The sequence below is a fragment of the Berghia stephanieae genome, chromosome 8, assembly GCF_034508935.2.
Source record: "Berghia stephanieae isolate SIO BIC M18660-M18661 chromosome 8, UCSD_Bste_1.3, whole genome shotgun sequence".
In the NCBI taxonomy this organism is placed as follows: domain Eukaryota; kingdom Metazoa; phylum Mollusca; class Gastropoda; order Nudibranchia; family Aeolidiidae; genus Berghia; species Berghia stephanieae.
Genome location: NC_088367.1, coordinates 10,598,150 through 10,619,036, shown reverse-complemented (window position 1 = coordinate 10,619,036; position 20,887 = coordinate 10,598,150). Strand labels below are relative to the sequence as shown.

The 20,887-nt window shown below is 37.9% G+C and overlaps 4 protein-coding genes across 12 annotated transcripts in view; 3 read left to right on the top strand and 1 right to left on the bottom strand.

The window, feature by feature from the left end:
• LOC144978146 (uncharacterized) overlaps positions 1 to 20,887 on the top strand; it is an 87,567-nt gene that overhangs the window by 42,271 nt on the left and 24,409 nt on the right. The gene's annotated exons all lie outside the window — the stretch shown is intronic.
• LOC144978144 (uncharacterized) lies at positions 2,366 to 9,172 on the bottom strand. 2 transcript variants are annotated; one of them, XM_078923809.1, is made up of 5 exons: positions 8,450 to 9,025; positions 6,583 to 6,922; positions 5,861 to 6,079; positions 4,032 to 4,265; positions 3,692 to 3,792 (listed from the first exon to the last, which is right to left on the bottom strand). In XM_078923809.1, the coding sequence occupies exons 1-4, from the start codon at positions 8,533 to 8,535 to the stop codon at positions 4,068 to 4,070; spliced, it is 843 nt and encodes a 280-aa protein (XP_078779935.1). In that variant the 5' UTR covers positions 8,536 to 9,025; the 3' UTR covers positions 3,692 to 3,792; positions 4,032 to 4,067. The 2 variants fall into 2 exon arrangements, with proteins under 2 accessions (XP_078779934.1, XP_078779935.1); XM_078923808.1 differs by having other exon boundaries at positions 2,366 to 4,265; positions 8,450 to 9,172.
• Positions 9,254 to 14,244, top strand: LOC144978149 (uncharacterized). Of its 2 annotated transcripts, none has more exons than XM_078923820.1 (3): positions 9,254 to 9,449; positions 11,498 to 12,069; positions 13,476 to 14,244. In XM_078923820.1, the coding sequence occupies exons 2-3, from the start codon at positions 11,677 to 11,679 to the stop codon at positions 13,617 to 13,619; spliced, it is 537 nt and encodes a 178-aa protein (XP_078779946.1). In that variant the 5' UTR covers positions 9,254 to 9,449; positions 11,498 to 11,676; the 3' UTR covers positions 13,620 to 14,244. The 2 variants fall into 2 exon arrangements, with proteins under 2 accessions (XP_078779946.1, XP_078779947.1); XM_078923821.1 differs by having other exon boundaries at positions 9,254 to 9,453.
• The window catches only part of LOC144978145 (uncharacterized), a 7,123-nt gene continuing 5,814 nt past the window's right edge, over positions 19,579 to 20,887 (top strand). Inside the window, exon 1 of the mRNA XM_078923810.1 lies at positions 19,579 to 20,009. Within this exon, the coding sequence (XP_078779936.1) occupies positions 19,882 to 20,009 (128 nt within the window). The 5' untranslated portion in view covers positions 19,579 to 19,881. The remainder of the gene's footprint in view (positions 20,010 to 20,887) is intronic.

Sequence of the window (20,887 nt, the reverse complement as noted above, 5' to 3'; positions counted from 1 at the left end):
CACACACTTGTGTTTTCCCTGGGTTGGCGTTCAGCGAGTTTTTAGTGTAGTACTTTATGAGGGTGTCTAGGGCATTTGTCAGTCTGCTCTCGATTGGTTGGAAGGACTCATCCTGTGTTGCGAGGCATAGGTCATCAGCATATATGAATCGGCGGATATTTGGGAACAGGCTGATCATTTGTATATATGTTGACAAGTGTTGGAGCCAGCACTGATCCTTGGGGAAGACCATTCTTCTGGGTGCGCCACCTGCTCTTCCGGCCATCCATTTCAACAAAGAAGCGCCTGTTTTCGAGAAGTGACTGGATGATATTTACAATTTTCTTATTCTTTATCATTTTAGCACTTTGAGGAGTAGGATCTTGTGATTCACTGTGTCATAGGCTGCAGTGAGGTCGACGAAGACTGTGCCAGTGACCTGTTTTGTCTCAAACCCATCTTCTATGAATTGTGTAAGGTTAAGAAGTTGACCACATGTTGACCGTCCTGGTCGGAATCCAGCCTGGTCTGGAGACAGTTGTTCGTCTAGACTGGGTGACATGCCGGACATAACCATTCGCTCAAATAGCTTGTATGTGATGCACAGGAGGGAGATCGGGCGATAGCTTTTCTTGGATTTTGGATCTTTCCCCGGTTTCAGTAGGGCGACTACTCTTGCTTTCCTCCATGCACTTGGCAGCCTGTTTGTCCTTGCGCATACATTGAAGAGGTCCAATAGCCAGGAAAGGGTTCTCGGGCCAAAGTGTTGAATCATCTCAGTTGTGATTCCATCCAGTCCAGATGCTTTTCCTGCCTTCAGATGGGACAAGGCCTCTAGTAGCTCCTCCAGGGTAAAAGAGTCAAGATGATCTTCACTATCCTTGAGGGCTTTGTCCATTTCACGTTTCAGGGCTTTTAGTTGGCCTCGTGCTTTCTTGGCTGGTTTCCCATTCAGTAGAAGCTGATGTGCTACTTGGTCAGGTGTTACTGCAGCCACTCTTGTCTGGGTATTTTTGTCATTATTCAGTTTTGAAATTGTAGTCCAGGCCTTTTTGCTGTTTAGGGTCATATTGGTGGAGGTTATTAATTCCTTCCATCTTTCTGATCTTTCATCGGCTATCATTGATGTGAGTTCTTCACCCAGTTCTAGGGTTTCTTCACTGAAAGGATCCACCTTGTATGATTCAATGTATCTTTCATATAGTTTATTGCTTTCAACTTGGAGACATGGAATATAACTTTTTCGGCATCCTCTGTGGATGTTTTTCTTTGCAACTTTCCATATGAGTGTTCTAAAGTCGTCGTATCTCTGTGGGTCACTTTTTATATTGTTGATCTCATTGTCTAAATCTTTAGTAAACATTTCCCAATTTGCTTTTCTAAAATTGAATCGTGGTATCGCAGTTGATTCGAGGGCTTTAACATCTGGTTTGATGCTGATGGTAATAGGCCTGTGTTGAGATTTCGGTATAGGCTCACCTACAGTCCTTTCAAAGTTTGAGAAGTGTTGAGAGGATATGAATGCCAGGTCCGGATTGTAACCTTTCTTCCACCGGGCACTCATAAAGGTTTTTTTGTCTTTGGGGTTATGGAGGATTGTGAGGTCATTGCCGGCCGCCCATTCCTCAACAGCATCTCCGTGAAGGTTATTTTGCTCATATCCCCATATAGTGTTATGGCTGTTAAAATCTCCAATGATCAGGGTTGGTTTTCTATCAGATAGATTCATTTGGGGCCACTTGAATGGGGTTGATGGAGGTTTGTACACAGATATGATGGTAATCAGTATTGTTTCTACTCTGAGAATCTCAATGTCATTTTCTGAGTGGTCATCGCTTTTCAGTATGGTAGATTTTTCTCGAGTGTACATGGCACTTCCATATTTTGGGTGTTCGTGGTGTATTACTAGTTGCATGCCAGGTATGCAAGGTGGTTTTGAGTCTTTGTGGGTTTCCTGTAAGCAAATTATATCTGCTTTTAGCTCTGTCAGTATCTTGCATTTGGAATGGGAGATTCCTTCTGTGTTGAAACTTACAACATTGAAGTTTTCCATTGTCTGGGCCGAGGGGCTATACTTTTACCGCCCAATTTATTCTCTCTGGTCGCGTAGTGTAGCAATCAGTCTCCTTCAGAGAAGGATTACAGGAGCACAACGTGTACGTTTGCTACTTGCTCCCTATATATATATATATAAATAAATAATACAAGCAAAATCAATGAAAAAATAGTGCTCAACTTTTTGATAAAAGGAGCTATTTATTAACAGTTTAATTATAATTATTATTACTCCTACAGATCTGTTTCTTGTCCCTGTGACACAAGAAACAGATCTGTAACAGCTGAAATCGTAACAAATGAAATAACCATATACACACCGGATATAAATAATATAACAGTTTTGCTGTATTTTGATGGTCTCTAAGTAAGATGTTCATGAAATTTATCTAATCCAATTGTAATTTTTAAAATGTGTCTCGATGGTTTCTTAACTGCCAGATTAAAGTGACAAGGGTCAGAGTGTGTTTGAAGTCTGGATGTCCTAAATACAAGGTTATTGACGAAATAAAAACAAACAAAAACAAAAACCCCAACCCCCCCCAAAAAAAAAAAAACCCAAAAAAAAAAAAAACAAACAAAAAAACAAAAAACAATAAACAAAGAACAGACAAATAAAATTACAAAAAAAAAAGACAAATAAAAAAACAAAAACAAAAACAAAAAACAAACAAACAAACAAACAAACAAACAAAAAACACAAAACAAAACAACAAAAACAAACAAAACAAAACAAAACAAACCCAACAACATGACCAACCGAAATCTACCAGGAACTTGTTTTCAGAGAATATGGGATAAATTCATTTTGTCCTGCCCTCTATCGTTTCTATCTATTGTTATCAATATCCTGGAAGTTTTTCCACTTTTTAACTTTTATCGTAAGATTATGACCTATACTATTAGTAATTTCAAGTTAGTCTAAAAAAATAAATAAAAAGAATTAAATTAAGATAAAACAAAAACAAAGAACTCTAAAATGCAAACAGTAAAAAAAAAAATAATACAAAAAAATAAACAAAACAAGACAACAGAAACAAGCAAACAAAAACAAAACACAAGAAACAAAACAACGTAACAGATAACAGACAAAAAGGCCAACAACTCCCCCCCCCCCGAAAAAAAAACAAAAAACACAAAAAACAAAAAACAATAAAAAAACAAAAACAAACAGAAAACAAACAACAGAAAACTATATATCAATTTTAAGAGGAGCAAGATGAAAACATAAGTCCTGGTCTTAAAACCACAAGAGAGACATAATCTATGATATGTTTCTATTCATGTCGGTTCCAAATGTTCACAGCTTTTTTCCCTTCTGCGGCTATGCGGTCTAGTGGTATGACACTCGCTTTCGGATCGAAAGGTCCCGAGTTAGAACCTCGATCGGTGCATAGTTAAGTCCTTGGAAAAGGCTCTTTAATCACATTCTCTCACCGAACTCAGGTGTAAAATGAGTACCTGACCGTCAACAACTTTGCCTCTGTCGAAAAAAAGGTAATATCGCCTAACAGGCGTCATGTCTCGTTCTACATGTTACGTGTTGCGGTTGGTCAGGGACCCTTTGTAAAGCGTTTGGGCACGTTTATTGGATATTGCGCTATATAAATGCTCAAAGCTCAAGTGGGGGGTAGAAGGTGCCGGAAGTGGAGAAGGGGTTGAAATACTAAACAAACTTTTCTGTACTTTTCTATCAGTTTTGTTAATGTTTAATGTTTGTTTATTATGGGAATACTACGGAGTATAAAATCAAATTTGTGACCCTTTGCTTCAAAACGGTATTAAGTCGGGTTGGTTAAAATGTTGAAAATTGAATTTATAGCCAGAAATATCAGACTTGTGTTGAGTTTGTATGTTTTATTGAGGAGAATGGATACCATGTTTTAGGGTGCTAATACCAACAATTTATATTTTTGATCAGTTTAACATTTAATTCGGCTTCTAGGCATATGGTTCCTACTAACATAATACCGTTTTGAGACGATGGGTCACGTTTGAATTTGAAGCAACTTAATAAGTTTGTTTTTTGGAGCTTAGGCCATCGTGTGGCGAGAGATAAACGAAAAGTCATCTGCAGGAAGGGGGATAACCCGACACGTTCCAAACATGGGACCGTTGAGTTTTGGCGTCGGGCGATGCATTCGATCCCGACTATAAAAATCGTAGTATCGAGTATCCGCCTCGGGCAGACGACACAGCGGGGAGTTTGAAATATCGTTTTGTTTGAGAATCTGCAAGAACAGAAAGAAGAAATGGTACGTTTTATTTTTTTTCGGTTCTTTTATTTTTAAATTTTTATTTAGATTTTTAGAGGAAATAAAAATAGAAGAGACAAAAAAAAAAAATAAATTCAAGAATAATGGAAATAGTCATAATGACATAGTCTTGTGCGGCTATGTGGTCTAGTGGGATGACACTCGCTTTCGGATCGGAAGGTCCTGGGTTCGAGCCTCGCGCTCGGCACATAGTTGAGTCCTTGGAAAAGGCTCTTTACTCACATTCTCTCACCTGGCCGTTAACAGCGTTGTCTTTGTCGGAAAAATTGTAATATCGCCTAACAGGCGTCATGTCCCGTCCTACATGTTAAATGTTGCTGTTGACCAGGGACCCCTTGTAAAGCACTTTGAGTACGTTTAGTGGATATTGCGCTACATAAAGCTCAATTTTTTAATATTTTTTTTTGGGTTGATAATTCAGCAGCGTGTGCTATTGGCAATAAAATTAAATGGGCGCATACATAGTCAGGTCGCGCTCGATTTTGCAAAAAAAAACAAAAACAAAACAAAAACAAATTAACTTCAAAAATGCTTGGTGCGCGCCATTCGCACGAACGAGACTCTTGCTTTGCTTTGTGGTTTGTTGAGTTGACAGCAAACAAACATGGAACGTGAATTTATCAAATTAAGAAATTAGGGCGCAGGCACCAGTGTAAGATAAAGATATGCACGAGTGTGTATGAAAGATGCCAGACAAAGCAAGAAAGAAACAAAAAAATAAAATTAAATAAACATCCCAAAAAATTTGTCTTCCTCGACTGCTGGGGATCGAACTTCAGACCTTCTGATAACCGGTCAGACGTCTGTCATATTCATTTTTTGTTTATTACTGTTTACAATCTACAGCTTCGAGTAGTTTTGTAATGTAAATGTTGCTGCTCGAAGCTTTAAGAAGTAAATAACAATGTGAAATTGAATGTAAGCTTCAATTTAATATATATATATATATATATATATATATATATATATATATATATATATATATATATATATATATATACGAAAACAGATACAATGGACGTTTCGGGTTTCTCCTTTATCAACGAAACAGGATGAATGAAACACTACAGACTCATTCGCCTGTAGTGTTTCATTCATCCTGTTTTGTTGATAAAACGGAAACCCTAATCGTCCATTGTATCTGTTTTCGTATATATATATATATATATATATGGGGGGCGAAGTGACCGAGTAGTTAAGGCATTGCACCTTGACCCGGATGACCCGGGTTCGAGCCCCGCTTCAGGGACTTTCGTTTTTTTCCTTGAGCAAGATTATTAACCAGCAAATTTGCTCACTTGGACAACATGGGTGATTCCTGTTGACATCAGACATCTTGTTTGATGAGTTATCTATATTCCTTCGTGGAACGCCTAGGCGACGATATCTTACGATGTCGTGGCGCAAAAGGCATATATATATATATATATATATATATATATATATATATATATATATATATATATATATATATTATATTAAATCGAAGCTAACATTCAATTTCACATTGTTATTTATGTCATGGCAGCTTTGTAACGCTTTGATCTCACCTCATAATGGGGTTGTTCCACCCATTCTTTGTAGCGGTAGTTCGGAAGGAAGATGTTAGCCATCTCTTCCTGAATTTTGACCTCAACAGGACCAAACTGGGTCTCGCGGCACTTGGTGATCTCTTCCGGGGTTATGACCTGACCTATGGGGTCATCGATGTGGTATTTGTGACCCCGGAAGTGCTTGTCCAAGGTCGGCAACGGGGTTGGGTAGTACAGCTAGATAGGGAAAAGAGTGCGGGAAAACAATAATATTATAAATAACAAACTACATTATATCTGTTGATTGATTAATGTTTAAAAAAGCAGAAAACAATGAAATTGTTTATAACACCTTTAAAAAAAATCAATCCTCAATCCCTATTAATCCCAAAAATGAAGAATAACAACAACAAAAAAAAACCCAAAAGAAACAAAAAAACACACAAAAAAAAAAAAAAACAACAACAAAAAAACAAAACAAATACAAACCACACACACACACACAAATTAAAACAAAACAATACAAAAAAAAAGACAACACACACACACACAAAAACAAAACAAAACAAAACAAAACAAAACAATACAAACAAAAAAAAACCTACATTCACTCCCACCCAAATAAAGACAAAAATGAAAAACAAACAAACAAGACAAAAAAAAATCAAATAAAATCAAAGGCAAAGCCAAACAAAACAAATAAAAAATAACAAAGCAAAAATAAAAAATAGTTCTCTTGCCTGATCAAAAGGTTGCGGCTTTTTAGGAGGTGGGCGATGAAGATATTCTTCAGCTCCGTTATCTCTATGGCGTTGGTGTATCTTGGGACCGCAGGGCCAGGGGAGACACTGCTTCCTGTTCGTCCTGTTGCTGCCTTGGTCGGGCTGTTGTTGTTGATGTTGTAGATGTTGAAGATGGGCAGTATCGCTGTAGATGGAGCCCTGTTGTGGGTGGATGTTGTTGACTGCACCGCCGTTCCAGCTGAATTGGTGATTGTATTCCGACATGCCAGGCCACTCAGGATGGTTCAGTGGAATGCCGAATAGAGGGTGCATCGAAGGATCGGCGGGTTGTTTCACACTGTAGGGTAGAATGCAAACAGAAAAGAAAATGAAGAAATAAATACACGAATTTGAATATATATATAGATATATATATATATATATATATATATATATATATATATATATATATATATATATATATATATATATGCGGCTATGTGGTCTAGTGGTATGACAGTCGCTTCCGGATCGAAAGGTCCTGGGTTCGAGCCTCGCGCTCGGCGAATAGTTATTGAGTCCTTGGAAAAGGCTCTTTACTCACATTCTCTCACCGTACTCAGGTGTAAAATGAATACTTGGCCGTGAACAGCGTTGTCTTTGTCCGAAAAATTGTAATATCGCCTAACAGGCGTCATGTCCCGTCCTACATGTTAAATGTTGCTGTGGACCAGGGACCCCTTGTAAAGCGCTTTGAGCACATTTAGTGGATATTGCGCTATATAAAGCTCACTTAAAGATAAATAATTAAAGTATAAATAACGCATTTTCACGGATTTACCAAGCGCAACACAATGAGTCATTTCATCCTCCGGCCGACCATATGGAACCAAATATTCTTTTCCTTTAGTACAAGTTGCCAGTTTGGCGTACCTTTTGTATAGGTTTTCTCACTGCCTATAATCAGATATACATTTACATGTGAGATGAATGAAGATTAAATGAGTTTACCGATATAAATTATAATAAATCTTTTCATTCGAAAAGACTGCATCCCTAGAGAACTCCGATATAAAACATATAAAGCAATTCATTTACATCAAAACAACAACGACAACGACTACTACTGCTGCTACTGCTACTACTACTACTACTACTACTACTACTACTACTACTACTACTACTACTACTAACACCACCACCACCACCACCATCATCATCACGATCACCATCATCATCATCATCATCATCATCATCATCATCATCATCATCATCATCATCATCATCATCATCCTTATCCCCACACGAAATCCACACAACACGAAAATACGCTTCAACAGTCGTAACGTCACTTCCCTCGTAATGACGCATGGTAACTTAGTAACTGGCTCTAAACTATCGGAACAAAGGCGGACCCCCTTAAGAAATATTTCTCCGGCGAGCATAAAAGCGTATCCAGAGGAAAAAAAACCCATTATAAATCTGATCATGTTTTGACTTTTACACATTCTGATCACAAGACATATGAAAAGTTCTTGCCATCATGAAGATTAAAAAGTAACGATTTACTTTGTTTAGAATCACGATGGCAGCCGTTGCTGGACGACGTGACATCAGACTATTGACTCCAATTACAATGGGGAGACCTTCCATAAGCTACTACATCCCAAGTATTATTGTTCTAGTAGTGGGTTTGGGAGGGGGAAACTTTTTTCTTTTTTTTTTTAAAGTCTCCCCCCTCCCAAACCCCCTACACCAGAACTTCTTGTAGGGGGTTTGGGAGGGGGGAGACTTTTAAAAAAAAACCCTTCTAGAACAAGAATACTTGGGATGTAGTAGCGTGTGGAAGGTCTCCCTTACAATGCATACACATAATATTTCTTACCCGGCTTCACATGGACACTGGGCCTTTTCCAAGTTGAATATCGCACCCACCCGAACAGGCGGTTTGTAAGAATATTTCTGAACCATTTTTCTATGTTAAAGACTCTCAGTTCACTTTATTAAAACGACGAATCTCGGGAATACAATGTTTCGTCGACGTAACGGGATGGTCCAATGAAAAGCACAGCAGCACAAATAGAATTATTATTATTGAAGGGAATTTAACACTGGCGACCACCCACTCACTCACTTTTAATTCTTCAATATATTATTATTCTTGTCCCAAAATGTTGGTTTTTATTGGGTTATTATGATAGCTAGAGGAAGACAAAGAATGAGTTATCTAAGAATGGCCAAATGTGACTTAGAAAACAACACAGATTTCATGCGCACCGCAGAAGATCGTGATTCGGGGAGACAGCTGACCGGCAACGTGCTCAAGAGTACAAGCCACCATGGATGATGATGTTTGTTATGTTTTATAAAACACGCTTAATCCCAGATCATGTCAGAGTGAATGTTACGCGCGTGAAACCCAATTATAGCCAACTATATTGTTTTAAAAGGAAAAGATTCTAACTTCTACTTCTACGTTATGGCACAAGACCGAAGGGCTAGAGCTCAGGTGGTCGCTGGTTCGGATAATTAAGTAAGCCAGTAAATAAAAGGGAAAGATGGAAAGTGACTTAATTAATCCAATGTTTACTGTTTACGTCATTTCTAAAGTCTACCGGAAGTGAACTTGTGTTTCACTTCCGCACTGATTTGTTCCAAACAAAACACAATGAGTATTTCGAGAAAAAAAAAAGGAAGTAGATTACAATGAACATTTAATAATAGCAATGAGGCCAAAAAGCTATGGAAGCTTGGAATCGGGTTAGATAGAAATTGCGGTGGTCTCTCTTAAATAACATTATTGAAAAATGGACAATAAAACTGTTTCACAGTCGTGATAGGATGATGTTTTTTAACGCACAGTTCAACGCAGAAAGCGTAGATTTGTAGGTTTGTTTGTTTGTTTTATTTGTTGTATTTTGTTGATTTTATTGAATTTGGGAGGCCTTCCGAAAGCTCCTACATCCCCAGTATTCTTGTTTTTTATTATAATGTTCTAGTAGGGGGTTTGGGAGGGGGAAAACTTTTTAAAAAAAGTCTCCTCCCCACCCAAATCTCCTACTAGAATAAGAATACTGGGAATGTAGGAGCTTTCGGAAGGCCTCCCTTGAATTTGAATGCATATGTGACCAATCGTCTCAAATCAGTATTGTATATTGGGGCGACGTGAACACATTTGAAGGTCTGTATTCCGATTATCTTTTTACCATTGTAGAGTTATCATGAAAGGCCTTGAAGATTTCTTTCTTCTTCTGTCTCCTCCTCCTCCACCTCCTCCTCCTCCTCCTCGTCGTCGTCGTCCTCCTCCTCCTCCTCCTCCTCCTCCATCTTCTTCTTCTTCTTCTTCTTCTTCTTCTTCTTCTTCTTCTTCTTCTTCTTCTTCTTCTTCTTCTTCTTCTTCTTTTCTTCTTCTTCTTCTTCTTCTTCTTCTTCTTCTTCTTCTTCTTCTTCTTCTTCTTCTTCTTCTTCTTCTTCTTCTTCTCTTCTTCTTCTTCTTCTTCTTCTTCTCTTCTTCTTCTTCTTCTTCTTCTTCTTCTTCTTCTTCTTCTTCTTCTTCTTCTTCTTCTTCTTCTTCTTCTTCTTCTTCTTCTTCTTCTTCTTCTTCTTCTTCTTCTTCTTCTTTTTCTTCTTCTTCTTCCTCTTCTTCTTGTTCTTGTTCTTCCTGTTCTTGTTCTTGTTGTTGCTCTTCTTCTTCTTCTTCTTCTTCTTCTTCTTCTTCTTCTTCTTCTTCTTCTTCTTCTTCTTCTTCTTCTTCTTCTTCTTCTTCTTCTTCTTCTTCTTCTTCTTGTTCATCATTTTGCTCTTCTTCTTGTTCTTGTTCTTCTTGTTCTTGTTATTCTTCCTCTTCCCCGAGGGAGGAAGGAACCAGAAGGAAAGATAGATAGATAAATAGACAGATAGATGGATAGATTGTTAGGAGAGAGAGACTGTGTGTTTATGTGTCAAAGAGAGTTTCTGTGTGTGTGTGTGTGTGTGTGTGTGTTTCAGAAGAAAGAAAGAAAGAAAGAGAAAGAGAGAGAGAGAGAGAGAGAGAGAGAGAGAGAGAGAGAGAGAGAGAGAGAGAGAGAGAGAGAGAGAGGTAGGGGAGAGGGAGGAGAGGTATTAAATGGGAATAATTTTATATTTCACCAAATTATGCAATCTTTTCCCACAACCCACTTGTACACAATTGTATAACATCCCAATTTCCATGGTCTATTATTAGCCCTCCCCCCCCCCTCCCCACCTAAAAAAAAAACAAACTCAGAACCCCCCCCCAAAAAAAAAAAAACAAAAAAAAAAAAAACAACCCAAAAACCTGACCAATTTTGATTGTTGATGGCTCAAACGATTCGTCTCAATATCCTTATTTCCACAATGATATTATAATGATTAAAAAACAAACTGTCCATGCATAATAGGCCTTTATCCACCCACAAACCTTTGCGGGTTGTTCACATTTGTGACCCTTCGCCTCAAAACGGTATTAAGTCGGGATGATTAAGATGTTGAAAATTGAATTTATAGTCAGAAATATCAGACTTGTGTTGGGTTTGTATGTTTTATTGAGAATGGATACCATGTTTTAGGGTGCTAATGCCAACAATTTATATCTTTGACCAGTTTAACATTAAATTCGGCTTTTAAGCATCTGGTTCGTTCCGACATAAAACCGTTTTGAGACGGTGGGTCATATTTATTTTTAAAAATCGGTACGCGGTTTACTTTGGACTATTTTTTTTACTATTCGCGCAATGATACAATGAAACGGTTTCAATTTATTTGTCACACAAAGTTGATTGATAATAACAATATATTCCAAAGACAATATTATCTACGGAAGAGTAGTCTACCTTATTGCCTCGTCTCACGTTTTCGTACGTTTCAATAATATATTTACGATGAATCTATTTTGACTAACTTTCCAAATAATTTTACACCTCTCTGAAAACAGTCCATGACGAAATTCATCTCCAGCTTATTTTGCATCGTACAAAGCAACATCTAAGGAGGAGGACTATTATTTTACAGCGAAGGCCAAAAGAACAAACGCATAGAATAATTGTCCACAGAGAGAAACCTGAACCAACCACCGACCATCTTGATCAATATCCGGCCCCTTTTGTTCTAACAATGGCTTACCTAGATTACTACAGACAACACTCTCTACCCCTCACCCCGACCGCCAAGAGGGTACCCGATCCGGAGCCTACTCCCATTCTCTTCTGCAGGGGGCCCGAGTGGACCCACCGATACCAGGTCAACCGGCGGGCCAACTATCTGGACCATCGATTCATGTACAAGGACCAAGGCCCGCCGAGCTATCGTAAACTGGGGGCCCACTATAACATGTACAAAATCCCGATCAGAACGGACCACTCGAACTACGCCAAAAGTTTCCACTACGAGCCCCGGATGTGCAACGCCCCTAGTTACCAAAACGAGGCGATCGCATTTCCGCCCGGGCCGCCGCCCCCTCAAATCGCCATGTCGGACGGTCTAAAAAACTCGAGAGACAGAAACCCGGTAAGTTATTTATTTTACATTATAAATTGTTTGTTTGTTTTTGTTTTTAATTTATCACGTGACAAGTCTTCTCAAAATGGTATCACAGACCTGCCTACTTTGTGCGGCCATAATGTGGTCTAGTGGTATGACACTCGCTTTCGGATCGGAAGGTCCTGGGTTCGAGCCTCGCGCTCGGCGCATAGTTGAGTCCTTGGAAAAGGCTCTTTACTCACATTCTCTCACCGTACTCCTAGGTGTAAAATGAGTACCTGGCCGTCAACAGCGTTGTCTCTGTCCGAAAAAAAATATTGTAATATCGCCTCACAGGCGTCATGTCTCGTTCTACATGTTACGTGTTGCTGTTGGTCAGGGACCCTTTATAAAGCGCCTTAAGCACATTTAGTGGATATTGCGCTATATAAAAGCTCTAGTTTAAAAAATATTTTTTTTTAGAGATGTTCATGAAGTTATGAAATTAAACCCAAATGTCGTAATTCGACGAATTTTTCGTAATAGTGGGTAGGTCTAGTATTACGTGGAGGATATGATGTTACTCAGCCCTAACATGCGGCTATGTGGTCTAGTGGTATGACAACACTCGCCTTCGGAGTGGGGACTTTCCACCTGTCCTACATGTACCCGATGTGGGCAAGAACCCGAAACCGCAGAGCATCTAGTTGAACGGTGTGTTGTGACGATGCTACCGGGCGGGTTCGCGACGGTCCACGAATGCGGACCGGACTTTGCTGATTGGGTCGATCGTCATAACATGGTAGTGTGAGATCCATAATAAGCTGCTGCCTTCGGATCAGAAGGTCCCGAGTTCGAGGGACGAATAGTTGAGTCCTTGGAAAAAAAAGCTCTTTACTCACATTCTCTCAATGTAATTAGGTGTAAAATGAGTACCTGGCTGTTAACAGTGTTGTCTCCGTCCTAAATTTTTTTTGGTAATATCGCCTTACAGGCGTCATGTATGTCTCTTCCTACATGTTAATTGTTGCTGTTGTTTAGGGACCAGCTTTGAGTGAGCACGTTTAGTGGATATTGCCCTGTATAAACGCTTATTAAAAAAAAAACAAACACCGACTGTCTCGGTATGGACAAACTCCATTCAAAACGTAACCCAAAAAAAAAAAAAAAAACATATTTAAAAAATTGAGCATACTAAACTTTTAAAAACTGCATTAAAAGCAATTGAAACGATATAAGCAATGACCATCAAATTGGAAAGTGGAAAATCACTCAAAAAGTTTGTTGAACTTTCTGATGAATTCTTAGCTATTATCTATATAAAAAAAGCAAACTTTGAGAAAAATTAAATTTGATTATAAATTATGAATAATTTCACATAATATAACATTAACGTCTCCTCCCCCCCCTCCCCACACACACCCCCGCCCTCCCCCCCCCCCTTTCTGTTTCAGGCTTACAAGAACCTCCAGATCCCAACTATATCCGATATGAGTTTGAAGGCGTACGACAAGTACCGATACTTGCCCGGACCTCCTCCCGATACCCAGATTTTCGGCCCTCACCACAAATTCGGTTGCTTGCCACGACTTTGTTGAAAACTGTTGTTGCAACTGAAATAATAATAATCAACAACATTCTATGAATGTAGATTACCCTTAATGCTATTAATATTAATTTGCTTTGTCATTTAACTCCCTCAACCCTAACACCGACTATATCCTTAGCCATCGTTAACATATAGCTTGACAGAAGAACCCTCTAGGACTGGCAGTTTGACGTCATTTTTTAGGTTTGTGTAGCGTCTAGTGAGTTGTTAGTAAAACTCAGGGAAACAAGTTATTTCATTGGTTGAACTATTGAATACAACTCACGATTTGTTTTCTTTTGTGGCAAAAGACTGACAATTTGACGTCATTTTTTGGTCAGTGTCAGGCTATAAGTTAACGATGGTTACGCTATATCCGTAGTTTACCCGGGTTTTTCTTTCACCCCATGCCTATTTATTACATTTTTTAATGAGACAAATTATGGGCGTAGTACCCAAGCTAATGTTTTTTTTTTTATAATTTTTACATCTGAATGGTAGTTTAATGAATAAAACTATCTATGTACATGCTCATTTTTAATACATTTTTTTCCAATTCTGAAAGTTAAAATTGAATGAGTTAATGAATTTGATATCATTAATCATTTTATTTATTTACATACATAATATATATATATATATATATATATATATATATATATATATATATACACACACACACACACACACACACATATATATATATATAAAATTATTTTGTCAATAAAACACCACTGAATAAAACATAATTATTCACAATCTTGTTATTTTTTTTCCTACTCCGCCCTGTCCACGAAGCTGTGATTAGGTAGCTAGGTCCATGGGGAAATTTTCTTTAGGGTCTATTCCCAGGGAAGACTGGAATAACCCAGGCGTTAGCCGCAGAGCAGCGCCGCAATGTGAGCTAGGGCGAGGTGACTTGCTCAATGCCACATAGCGCAGAGGCGGGTGCTCGAACTCGGTACCTTTCCGGTACGAAGCAAAGACCGTACTGCTGATCTACGCTGCCTGATAGAAATGGACGGCCAAAAACAAAAAATCAATAACAAAGACCTGAGTGACGTCAACTTCGTTCTATCTATTGCAGAGTACTTTCCCCAGCTACCAGATCCTTTGCATTGCAGGGTAGACAGAGAGGGGAGGGGGAGGCTGTCACAAATTGGTGTCTATGCTTTGCCTCGATCCCATTCCCCTTGTGTGTGAAGTGAGTGCTCTACCAACTGAACTGTCGGGACCTGAAATTGAATTTAAAGTCTTGTAGAGTAAAAGAAAGAAGAGAGAAAGAAAGAAAGAGAGAGAGAGAGAGAGAGAGAGAGAGAGAGAGAGAGAGAGAGAGAGAGAGAGAGAAAGTATGTGTGTGTGTGTGTGTGAGTGTGTGTGTGTGTGTGTGAGAGAGAGAGAAAACAAGAAAGATAGAGAGAGAGAGATAGATAGATAGATATATAGATATATATATATATATATATATATATATATATATATAGATAGATAGATAGATAGATAGATAGAGATAGATAGATAGATAGATAGATAGATAGAGAGAGAGAGAGAGAGAGAGAGAGAGAGAGAGAGAGAGAGAGAGAGAGAGAGAGAGAGAGAGAGACTTTTATATAATGAAAATTAAGTATAGAATTGATTAGAAAGACACGTATGAGGAATAATAAAAAAAAGATGCCTGTTTTCGTATCTCCCAATGCGTGAATTCTATATTATGTAATTCCATCAATAATTTCATTCGTCGTTAAAAGCATTTCTTTTCTCTCTCATCATTTCCTGCGTGTTTTATCTCTTCCCCTGCGAAGGGAAAGGGCTGAAATATATTTTTTTTGGGGGGGGGGGGGGGACTATGTTTTGGTGTTTGAGCTACAATAACTACGTGCTATACCACGTACTTGAAAAAGAAAGAAAGAAGAAACAACAAACAAAAAAAAAAACAAAAAAAAAAACAAAAAACAAAAACAAAACAAAAACAACGTAAAGCAACCAACCCTCCCCCCCCAAAAAAAAACAACAAACAAACAAACAATGACAACAACATTAATAGATTACAAAAACAAACACCCCCCCCCCCCCACAAAAACAAACTAACAAACAAACAAAAACAACACCAACAAAAGCAAACAAACAAAGAAAATAAAAATAAAACCGAACAGAAAAACACACTTACGTTTTTAACATAATTTCAAATCTCAATCGATTAAATGACCCTCATCTTATGAAAAAAAAACAAACTCTCAAACGTGGGACTTGTGAGGTCTCATCTTATGAAAAAAAAACAAACTCTCAAACGTGGGACTTGTGAGGTCTCATTTTATGAAAAAAACTCTCAAACCTGGGACTTGTGAGGTCTCATCTTATGAAAAAAACTATCAAACCTGGGACTTGTGAGGTACTATGTTTATGAGCTTTTGACAAGATGAGTGTCATTTTAATAAACATATATTTCGAGGAGAGTTTATTTGGCCAACATTTTAAACAGGTGTTCTTCTTTTTCAGAACACTATCTAGATTGGTCTTGTGGTATGACACTCGCTTTCGGATCGGAAGGTCGTTGGTTCGAGCCTCGCGTTCGGCGCATAGTTGAGTCCTTGGAGAAGGCTCTTTACTCATATTCTCTCACCGTACTCAGGTGTAAAACGAGTACCTGGCCGTTAACAGCGTTGTCTTTGTCCAAACGAAAATTTGTAATATCGCCTAACAGGCGTCATGTCCCGTTCTAAATGTTACGTGTTGCTGTTGGCCAGGGACCCCTTGTAAAGCGCTTTGAGCGCGTTTAGTGGATTTTGCGCTATATAAAAGCTCAATTTTTAAAAAAAATTTTTTTTTTTAGATGCAGTATGTTTGTTGTCTTGACATTTTGACAGGCTCGCTGAGGCTCTTTAACTCTTTAGTTTTTAAAAAAAAGTTTCAAAACTTCCTTTATAACGACACCAGTTTGCACCGTCTCTGAATGACCTGATTTTGTTTAGGGATGTAGGAAGTAAACACTGCAATAATTTTGTACAGATAATAATGGGTCAATGACAATGACAATGGGAATTACTAAGCTTATAGAAGTTGTAAACTGTAATTCACGTACAGACATGAATGTAACAGCTTCAAAAATGGACAAAAGGGAGGCCCTCGCACGATCCTCGAGCTAAGAGAAACAACCTAAGTATTCTTTTAACTTACCCTAAAAGTAAAAGATAAAATAATTAATACCTGATACCTTTAATTTTAACTTTAATAACCCAAATATTTTAATAGGAAAAACAAAAGCCCTAGGACTAGGACTTTTGCTATGACCGACGTGTACTTATTTGAGGTCTGATAACCCAAAATATTATGGCCTCATTGTTGTAATGATAAGAAATACTCTCAAACCGACGCGAAATATTCTTCTTATCTTATCTTATCTTATTAAAGGCTTAATAGGAATTATCCTTTAAATGCCTTATACAATAGTTTATAATTACAGAATCTCATATAGTTTGTATTGTATTGTTCACAGACAGTTTTACACAACTTTGAATGTCAGGAAAAAATGTATCAATCGAAAAATACAATCATAGAATACTGGTAATTGAAAACAGGTCAAGATCGAATGAATCATAAATGTACAAAGTTCATAGTACAATGAAATATTAATGACAAAAATAAACACGAAAGCAACAACGATAATAAAGCATACATTAGTCTGATAAATTATGATTTTACATTGTTTCAGATGCGAAAGAACCGACGCGAAATATTCTCTAATACAACAATGCTAAATCAGGGCCATAATTGCATTCGGTTATCAGACCTGCTAATTTGTGCACCTAGACTACGACCTCCTATAACTAACCATAGTAGAAAAAAAAAAACCCTCTGACCTCGAGCTAAACCGAATCGAAAAAACCCAACCCCTATGCTCTGCACTAGCTTTCACTATTTCAACAAAATGGCGGCGGAGAACTAAATCAATGGTTATATAAGGAAATCTTAAACTTTTACCACTCAATCAAAGTTTGTTTTACAGCTTTTAAAATACTACTAAAAATTGACAAATTGAATAAATAAACGTTGGACAAAAGATCCACGGTTAAAATAACAATATAAAGAGAAGTTACCTCAAGGAACGTGCGGAAGGTCTCCTCTTCAAAACAATGGACAACATACCAAACGCGTAACGTATGAGGCTTAAATGTTAAAGCCATGACAGTGACATTCATTTATTTACATTACAATTACAGATAATAAGGAGGTAATTTTTCTAGTTGTTTTCGATAGGTTTTCACATTTCCAATCGCCTAATTTGCTGCATTATGCACCGTGGTCCATCGATATGATTGAATAAACGTAAAATACAGCATGGGCAAGAAGGCCTATAGCTTATATTTCATCATCATCATCGTCATTATCATCGTCGTCGTCGTCGTCGTCGTTTTCGTTGTTGTTGACTTCATCCTCCTCCTCATCATCATCATCCTTACCATCATTCTCCTCCTCCTCCTCCTCCTCATCATCATCATCATCATCATCATTATCATCATCATCATCCTCATCATTATATCATCAACCAACTCACCATGTTTCCTTTTGGGAACTGTAAATCACTTTAAGAACAAAACATGACGTAAATCAAGTTATATCAAATCAAGAGCTCACATTCACAACAGTATCATTATTTTCTTTGTAATCTTTCCTTCCTCTTCACTATATCCCTCCTCATTTCTCCGTGAATACAGATCACAGGGTTGTCTTATAAAAAAAGGCATCTCTCTACCACCTTTCATTCTGATTCTGAACTAGGTAACAGCTTTTTACTCTGTATCCATTCCTCTTGCTTCCAGTGAAAAACGAACACTGAGCTTGCTGAAAAACATGTAGACTGTAAAATGCCTTGAAAAACAATAACAAAGGATAACACAAACGCCCCCCCACCCCTGCCAAAAAAAAAAAAAGAAAAAAAAAAGAAAAGAAAGAAAAGAAAGCGAAAAGAAAAAACCAAACGATTTACACGATATGACGTGTTTCGTATCAAAAACTTAACAAAAAAGCATCCTTCTCTCTCCCCCCCCCCTTCCCGCCCCCACTGAACTTTCCAATCCTTTCTTTTTGTTTGTTTTTGGACTAAAAACCGACGTAGTGTACTAATTTGCAGGTCTTGTAACCCAAATGTTTATGGATTAATTGTTGTAATGTAAATTATGCAGCAGTGCTCTCAAAACACCGCGAAATAATTTCCATGACATCAATGTTAAAACAAACCCATGCGGCTATGTGGTCTAGTGGTATGACACTCGCTTTCGGATCGGAAGGTCCTGGGTTCGTGCCTCGCTCGGCGCATAGTTGAGTCCTTGGAAAAGGTTCTTTACTCACATTCTCTCACCGTACTCAGGTGTAAAATGAGTACCTGGCCGTTAACAGCGTTGTCTTCGTACGAAAAATTGTAATATCGCCTAACAGGCGTCACGTCCTGTCCTACATGTTAAATATTGCTGTTGACCAGGTACTCCATGTAAAGCGCTTTGAGCACATTTAGTGGATATTGCGCTATATAAAGCTCAATTTTTTTAAAAACCCATAATTGTGTTCGGTTATCAGACCTGCACATTATGTGCATTTAGACTAAAACCTTATTATTATTCTACGATCAACAAAAATACCAGATTGATGGGTTGGGTCACATTTCATGAAGTATTGAGATATTTTTTTTTTGACAATGAGTATTCAAGTCATATTATTCAGTTCGTGACAATCATCGGTCAAATTTATCCAATTTTATACGACGTTGTGTCTTTTTTACGAAAGCCGCCGAAACCCGACAAAACCCGACGAAATCCGATAAAAGTTATGGGAAATAGGTAGCAGTGGGGAGTGAATCCGGGACTCAAGGAAGTATACACCATTGGGGAGTGAACCTGGGACTGGGTTTCGGTCGGTTTTATCGGGTTTCGTAAAAAAAGACACACCCAATTTTATATTTATGTAAAATCCCCCAGATTAAAAAAAAACCCCATAGAAACATAAACAATTTGTTTAACATCAGAAATTGATAGTTAATATGTATGAATTCGATATGGATCAGTGAAATTAATATCAAACCATCGATATTTCGCCTTGACGAGAGGTGGCTCAGAATCCTCAAGACTTGAGTAAAAACCGCCTCCACCGCCTCCACCGCCTCCACCACCTCCACCACCTCCACCACCTCCAACATCAACGTCATCAGCGTCAAAGAGACCTATTTCATTTCCCCCATTTATTTTGTCAACAACGATCTAAAATCAAAAAATAGATCCCAAATGGCGATCGTTTTGAAATCGAAATGCGAGGCCCAAAAGGGGACGTGTGAAAGGCCCGAATTCCCTAGCTGGGCCTGGCGGTTCAACAGGAATCAACACATGACACACTACCACCCCTGGCAACTAAGGTGAGTACCTGTACTGTGTGAACAACGAGTGTTCTTTTGTATTATTTGTGTGTCAGTGCATGGCGTAATCAGTCGGAAGGTGAACATTTTGGATATAATGCGTTTTTTGGCACTTTTTGAAAGAATAGTTATGCTCCCCAGATCATTTTAATTTTTATTTGAAGTAAACCGGGTGATTTTTCATGAAGTTCTGGTCAAATGTTTGGGAAAGGTATCCAGCAACTTTTCTCAAATTTCAAACTTTTTCAACTTGACTAGCTGTAAAATATATTTTATAGTGAAATTAGGCTTTGATATTTCCCGAAGATGTGCAAAAAGGGTTGATTTAATTATTTATGACAGGAACTCATTTTTGATAAAAATCTATATTCTAACTAATCTTGGCAATATCTCAGTTCAAACCTTTTCACCATCCGACTGATTATGTCAGTCACTGTAACATTTGTTGTTTCCTTTATGGCCATGTTTGCTTTGACGTGTTCTTATAAATTCAGGCCTGACAATTGACAATAATAGGGTTCAACATTCGTGACGTCATTTTCCCCCGTAACATCGTCAGACTGTTAACCAAATATTCTGATTGTTATCAGTCATAGCTAGCCGACTTGAATACATGACGATTAGCAAATTCCCTTTTCTCCAATTTCAATGTTGAATAATGTAAAATAAAACAAACAAACCCCCCCCCCAAAAAAAAAAAAAAAAAACAAAAACAAAAAAACAAAGAAAAAAAAAAACAACAACAAAAAACAAAAACAAAAAACAAACAAAAAAAAACCCCCCAAAAACAAAACAAAACAAAACAAAAACAACACAAAAACAACAACAATAGGCGATCTAGCTCCAATAGAAAAGCAGAAGTAATTTTCTCAACGGTT

Bases quoted from the DNA above. Each gene is read 5' to 3' on its own strand.
- LOC144978144 (XM_078923808.1), bottom strand. From the start codon at position 8,535: ATGGTTCAGAAATATTCTTACAAACCGCCTGTTCGGGTGGGTGCGATA. The intron at 6,923-8,449 runs GTAAGAAATATT...TCTACCCTACAG, and splicing joins CAGTGTCCATGTGAAGCCGG to TGTGAAACAACCCGCCGATC. The intron at 4,266-5,860 runs GTGAGATCAAAG...CTGTTCTTGCAG, and splicing joins TGGAACAACCCCATTATGAG to ATTCTCAAACAAAACGATAT.
- LOC144978149 (XM_078923820.1), top strand. From the start codon at position 11,677: ATGGCTTACCTAGATTACTACAGACAACACTCTCTACCCCTCACCCCG. The intron at 12,070-13,475 runs GTAAGTTATTTA...TTTCTGTTTCAG, and splicing joins ACTCGAGAGACAGAAACCCG to GCTTACAAGAACCTCCAGAT.